The sequence below is a fragment of the Garra rufa genome, chromosome 1 (genome assembly GCF_049309525.1).
Source record: "Garra rufa chromosome 1, GarRuf1.0, whole genome shotgun sequence".
Lineage (NCBI taxonomy): Eukaryota > Metazoa > Chordata > Actinopteri > Cypriniformes > Cyprinidae > Garra > Garra rufa.
In genome coordinates this window covers 46,998,701-47,005,927 of record NC_133361.1, presented here as the reverse complement: position 1 = coordinate 47,005,927, position 7,227 = coordinate 46,998,701, and the positions used below count along the sequence as shown (strand labels likewise).

The 7,227-nt window shown below is 36.5% G+C and overlaps 1 protein-coding gene across 1 annotated transcript; it reads right to left on the bottom strand.

The window, feature by feature from the left end:
* Positions 1 to 970: 970 nt before the first annotated feature.
* Positions 971 to 5,683, bottom strand: LOC141321133 (uncharacterized). The gene is made up of 3 exons (XM_073833355.1): positions 5,404 to 5,683; positions 1,725 to 2,456; positions 971 to 1,571 (listed from the first exon to the last, which is right to left on the bottom strand). The coding sequence occupies exons 1-3, from the start codon at positions 5,591 to 5,593 to the stop codon at positions 1,504 to 1,506; spliced, it is 990 nt and encodes a 329-aa protein (XP_073689456.1). The 5' UTR covers positions 5,594 to 5,683; the 3' UTR covers positions 971 to 1,503.
* Between the last annotated feature and the right edge of the window lie 1,544 nt (positions 5,684 to 7,227).

The window sequence follows — 7,227 nt, the reverse complement described above, 5'->3', positions numbered from 1 at the left end:
CTGAAAAAATTTGTGAAAAAATATCTTTCAGGTGGGCAAATAGCAAATAGTGGAGCTCTGCAGCCTTTTAAAACTGGATTTTCCAAAAGATGGGCAAAAATCTTACACTAAACCATGTGAAATTATCCATGTTAGCACCATGAATTAAAGTTAGAAAGGTGGGTCTTTTATAAAGTAAATTTTACATAAAAAAGCCGTTTTTGTATAAAACCCCATTTAAAAAATATTTATTAATTAATTTATATATATTTAAAAAATATCACTAACCCACTGAAAACTGCACTAATGTAGAGTAAAAACTTTAATAAACAGAAAAAAATATACAGTACAGACCAAAAGTTTGGACACACCTTCTCATTCATTTGACCAACTTTTGGTCTGTACTGTATGTATATATATATATATATATATATATATATATATATATATATATATATAATTTTAGTTTGACTGCCTTAAGATAGAATCTTTGACAGTGATCTACGGAAAACCATTTTATTTTCTAAGTCATAACGAGAAGCATTGAGTCATTATTATGAGGTGGTTTCTCATTACTATGAGTCATTATTTTGAGAAACCAAGATATTTTCCCGTTTCTGCAGTTGTGTGAAAACATAACTCTGTTATTCATAATAAGGAGAGACTTTCTTATAATTATGACTTAGCATTTCATATTGACAGAAATTCTCATTATAATGATTTAGCATATCATAATAATAGCTTAGTGCAATTATGAATTATGATGACTTTCTCATAATTGAGTTAATGCTGTAAATTTCAGAAAAATAACTAATAATTATGGCTTAGGATAATCTCATAATGAGAAACTGTCTCATAACTTCATGTTTCATGAGAAACTACGTCATTACGATGAGAACGTTTCTCATTAAGACTTACAGAAGCTTCTTTTAACTCAACTTTGGGCAGAAAGGGCAAACATACAAGTCGTAAGCTTTGTTTACGCATACACAAACCTCCTTTATTCATGTTCCTATGTCTATAAATACAACATTTGTAAGTTGAACAAACTTCTAACAAAATGTTAAGTGGCTCACACTGAAACAATCAAAATCTCAACAATGTTAAACCAGGGTTTGTTTATTGCAAAAAATGAGTATAAAAGACAAACCAAGTTTAAAACCTCTATCATCTTACATTTCAGTGGGGTGGTAAAATATTCTGTAAATGTCTGTAAAATTATTAAATCTCTTGTTGTATTACAGTTTTCTTTGATATTAATCATGCCCTAGCTAGTATGTACATCCTGTTCATTTTTTTAGACAATACAATGATGTAATATACAGACAAAAATTTTTCCCCAAGGATTTTCCCCTGTAACCCTAACCAAAAGGCTTAGATGACTTATTGTATGCGTACATTTCTGACTGTTCTACCTCAATCTGACATAGATTTTGCTGAAACAGTTCTTATAAAAACACTCAAAGGTTGGCCATGATGCACAATAGCCAGTGTCCATACTGGCTGAGAGTGGTTTAGTGGTTTTCACACATTCTTTCGCGTAATTTCTTTCATTCGTCTCTTCTCAGCACAGCCAAAGATTAGCGCATTTCCTGCAGGAATAACACAAAGAAAATGTCTGGCTTTCCTCATATGTATCCTATTATTCAAGCACCGTATAAAAAGTAGTTGAACAGAAAACACTGTACAACATTACACATACGCATATATAAAATCAGAGAGCAAATGATAACGTCAACATTTACCATGTTTCATCCGAAGGTGCTTTAGAAGGGCTGACGTTGTGTATTCTTTGCGACCACGAGATATGACGGCTCTACACATAAGGCACACTGCTTTGCTACAGTCTCCCTCTTTTAGAGAGAAATATTTCCATACGGGGCTTGATTTGGCTATTGTCCTCTTTTGCATTTCACAGCACTTACTGCTACAGTAGGCCCTGTTCGTACATAATATGTTGTGATATGAAACGTGATTGGCGTCATGAGATGAACTGCTATGGTGAGATACTGTAGCAGGTGCGTCACTGTTAGCGTATGTTAGCTGGTTTGAATGCTGTGGTCTGAAGATGTCTGATGTCCCTAAAGGCAAATCTGGACTGTGTGGCGACCAGCTCTGATACGCATCTTCAGTGCTTCCCATCGCATCGCCTGAACACAAGCTGGAGTTCATAAATTCGACTTTGATTTTGGATGGGAAATGACAGTTTGTCATTTCATCCTCAATGGGATTTGTGTCGGTGTGATCGGCGCACATGTGTGAGCCGTCGTTGTTGCTAGCTTTTGATGGCAAAGCTACAGATTCCCTGTAAGCATCGAGAGAGTACTCTGGCTTTTCCGGTTTTATGAAGGGATGTTGTTCGCCAAGCCTCTGGCTTTGGTCCTGCTGGATCTCTTCAAAGGGTTCTGGCTCCTCATTCTGGCTGCAGATCCATCCGGGCTGCCCAGGGGAGACCGGCTGATAAGACTGCACAGGAGCTGAAAACAAAACAAAACATAATAACATTGACTTTATGCAGATAAAAAAAACATACTGTAGAACTGAAAATCGATGTGAATCTATAATGTGCCTTACAGCTACAATATGGATATTTTATTGAACATTAAAGGGATACACATATTAAGATATTTTTGATGAAACCTGAGAGCTTTCTGTGACATAAGAAGTTCGACCGCTATGAGAATACTACAAAAAAAAAAAAAAAAACTTTATTCAACTATTTATTTTTGCGTCATGGTACTTTCATAATGCATGTCAAAGTCTGACATTGTAGAGAAGAAATTGCTGAATAAAGTTTTTTTTTTTTTTTTCAGACAAAAATATTCTTGTAGTTTCATAAAATCACAGTTGAACCACTGATGCTAGATGGATTCTTTTATCGATATCCTTACTACCTTTCTGGGTCTTGAATGTGTCAGTTGTGATCAAAAATATCTTAATTTGTGTTTTAAAGATGAACAAAGGTCTTATGGGTTTGGAACGACACTGCAAAGGAAAGGAAAGCGCTGATCCCAATCTACAAATGCATCTATGTTCATGTGAATCATTCATGATGCAGCTTCACCCACAGCAGAAGTGAGTATAAGGGTTTTTTATGCATCTTTGCAAATGGCCTTACTTAATAATGTGCTTGTTTGCAAGTTTTGCCAAAAAACGCAGCTTAAAGGGATAGTTCACCCAAAAATGAAAATTTTATGTTTATCTGCTTACCCCCAGGGCATCCAAGATGTAGGTGACTTTGTTTCTTCAGTAGAACACAAACAAAGATTTTTAGCTAAAACTGGTGCAGTCTGCCAGCCATATAATGTGGGTGGATGGGCACCAGACCTTTAAAAGTAAAAAAAAAAAAAAAAAAACATGCACAGACAAATCCAAATTACACCCTGTGGCTTGTGATGATACATTGATGTCCTAGGACACAAAACGATCGGTTTTTGTGAGAAAATGAACAGTATTTATAGCATTTTTTACCTTTGATACACAGAAATGTCCATCTGTCCTAAGCACGATCTTATCATCTGGCTTGTTACACGTGTACACGCTCTGGCGTAGAATACGCAAACACCGGAAGGGGAAATCGGTGAAAAGTCCCGGATGACTCTGCGCAAGCAAATGTAATCTTTTAGTTTTAAATCAGTTTGAACAATCGGGATAAGCGCAGGTAATTACCATTTTGAATAGCCGCTATTCCCACAGTCTGTGTGCACTGTGTAAACAATGAGTGTCGTACACACGCGACAGATAGCTTCCGGTGTTTGCGTATACTACGTCAGAGCACGTACACAGGTAACAAGCTGGATGATGAGCTCGTGCTCAGGAGAGATGGACGTGGTGGTGTATCAGAGGTAAAAATGATATAAATACTGTTCAGTTTCTCATAAAAAAAAAACGATCGTTTCATGTCACGAGCCGCAGGGTGTAATTTGGATTTGTCTGTGCATGTTTTTTTTTTACTTTTAAAGGTCTGGTGCCCATCCACTCCCATTATATGGCTGGCAGACTGCATCGGTTTTAGCTAAAAATCTTCGTTTGTGTTCTGCTGAAAAAACAAAGTCACCTACATCTTGGATGCCCTGGGGGTAAGCAGATAAACATCAAATTTTCATTTTTGGGTGAACTATCCCTTTAATGCGGCTAAATGTGGCTAAAGTAAACATTACAGCTCATAATCCCACATCAGAGAGGGGCGGGGCGAGCAGAGCTCATTTGCATTTAAAGGGCCAATGCAATAAAATGAGCTGATATTTTGCAGAGCTGATTTTGACATGGTAAAAGGGTGTGGTTTTTTTACACTATTACTGAGAATTTTTAACCAAAGTATATTATAGACTTTTTATTGAGACCCTAAAGATTCATATGAACTTGTGGAAAATGGGCCCTTTGAGTGGACTAAATGATTGGAGAAGACATGTACAGTCAAACCAAAATTTATTCAGACACTTTCAACATCTCACATTATGAATTTATTCGCTGGAGTTTAAAAAAATGGTAATCAAGCATGACAACCAAAATGTATTTAGACACCTCAAATTTCTCACATTAGCAGTTTATTCACTATAGTTTTGAAGAACTTAATAATTGAACTGTGTCAGGACAAATTAATAAAAGTATGCAACAAAACATGGTCAGGTTTTACTGGTAGTCGACTGTATGAAGAAATTAAGTATATGGTCACAGTTTACTTTATTTTGCTATCCTCACTTACATAAATGAACTATAGTGTCCTGCACCCATTAGTAAAAAAAAAATCAATGATATCATGGTGTCTGAATAATTTTTGGTTTGACTGTACAAGTCTCTAGAGAAAAGTCATTTCACCAGTAGACCTGATTTTTAAGGTTAAATTTAAGATTAAAGGTAAAAATAATAACATAGGCATGGATTAATGGCTCATAATTAGATAAATAACATGCAAACAGATCATGTGGGTTTTTTATATCGTGAATCACCATTTACTACTAGGTATTGTTATGAAATTAATATTCTGGAAAGCATTTGATTGGACAAGCCCACAAGTGCATGATGGGTCATTAATATTTCTGGTCCGTTTTCCGGAAAGAGATTGTAAAATTATACAAATCTGGGCAGGTTTTAAGAGTTAAGTGGATAAAACGGCATTACACTGGGTGAAAAGCCACAAAACTCAAAACAACGTTATTTCCTGGATTGCTTAACTCGGGTAATATATTTTTCAAAAGGTCAGTGTTGAGTCACACATACCCGAATAGTATGTATTCAAGAAAGATACATTTATAAAATACCTCGTCTTAATAAATTAAAGTGACTCGTGACCACAACCAAACACGAGGACAAATAAAAACAAAACATTTTTTTAATGTCCACACAAAATATTATGCCATATTCTAAACATGATATAACAGAAACATTCACCATTTATAGAGTTTAATCATTTAATCGTCTTACCCGCATTTGCTTGTTCATTGAAGCACCCGGAGTCTCGTAACATTTCTTTCAGCCGCTTGTTTTCGCTCCGGATTCGCTCCGTTTCCTCCTCATACTCCCGAACCGTTCTGCCGACTGTGAAGATGATCTCCTTCACAGCAGCCATCAAGCGCTCGGTCATGAAAGTGTTCAGACGATCCAGTTTAGTCATTGTACTACTTTATTTCAGGTCGCTGTATTCAAACGATAAATATAGACGATACAGGTACCGATAACACCACAGAGACGAGCGCGTGAAAGTTCCCCCTTTAAAATCAAACCACCAGCACATTAGGTTGCTGTGCTAACCGAAGTGACTCTAGCACTCCTCACAGGACAGGAGGAGACAGGACAGCTTTTACTGTACAGACTTTGGCCAAACAACTTTATTCATGAGAGCTATGTTCAATCATAGCTTCTTTCTCATGCACAGCACTTGTAATGATAAACAGAGAATCTAATAAACATGCTTTTATGAGATGTCATAGCGGCTTACAATGTGACAGGAGCCAGCATTTCCTTTACCAAGAACACTCTTATCTCTTGCTACCTGGAAATAAAAAACAAAAACAAAACCTGAAACAAGAAACCCAGTTCTCAGTAGGGCAGTAGTTTTTTGCACACACACACACACAAAAAAAAACAAATGTGTGGAAAAATTATTTCCAACCACATTCTGACCCTCTGTCTAAAACAAGCTATTTTAAGGGACGTGTCCTTTAAGACTTCTTAGTAATCAGCCATTGTTCTGATTGGCTAACATCATTGCATAGGAAACAGTATCAACGCCCTCTTGTTATTGCATTGATTTAAAAAAAAAACCTGTCATTTCCAGACAAAGCATTAGGAAATAATTTACTTACCGTTTATGATGCAGCTGCAGTCAGATCTAGTACTGCTTCATCTTTCAACAAATGTTTCTTCAAATCCTAAGAGTTTATAGATATTTTGCTCACTATAGAGGGTGTGTCCTCTCCTAGTGTCTTTAATGCAAATTACCATCTGTCCCTAAAAAGGTGTAAACGATCATGTCTGGGACTTGATCAATGCAAATTTCAATTGTTAGGTCCTATCTCCATTTCAGGGGTTATTTGTCTTGGTCTGGGTACTATTTTCTATTATTTTATATTATTAGGGGTTCGAACACGTAATTGTAAGGGTTTTTCTTCTTCTTCTTCTTCTCCGGTAAAACTGATCGTGCAGCCCAAATCGCAAGGCCTAGAAAGCTGAAATTTGGCCAGATCGAAATGCTCTGCGCAAAAAAACTAAAATTTTAGACATTTTTGGCCGTAGCTCGTACACCATTTGTCGTAGACTCAAAAACTTTACATTGTTGCATTCCTTGCAGTCATAGCTTGCCCGATCAGAACCAAACCAGTGCAGAAATATTCTCTGGACACTGAATATCAATAATTATAAAAAAAAAAAAGTTTAAATTTCGACTCACGGTCGGATAGGAACGCCAAAACGCTCTATGCTAATGTTAGCCAATTGCAACATTTAGCTATAACTCTTGGAATGGAATTAGATATCTTCATCAAACTTGGTATACATGTGTATAAGCTCAATCTTTGGTCAAATCAAAAAAATGCGCAGCTCTGCCACTTGGTGGCGCTATAAGACAAAAAAAAACATATAAACAGCTATAAATACGCAACCGTTGGTCCGATCAGCTTGAAAATTGGTATGCAGTGTCTTGGTCCGAAGTGGCACAAGTGTCTATGAGGACATTGGCATATATCAAAAATCATGGCCGCCATCGGCCAATGAATTTTTAGCACCTATTTGACAAGGTTTATAGAGGCT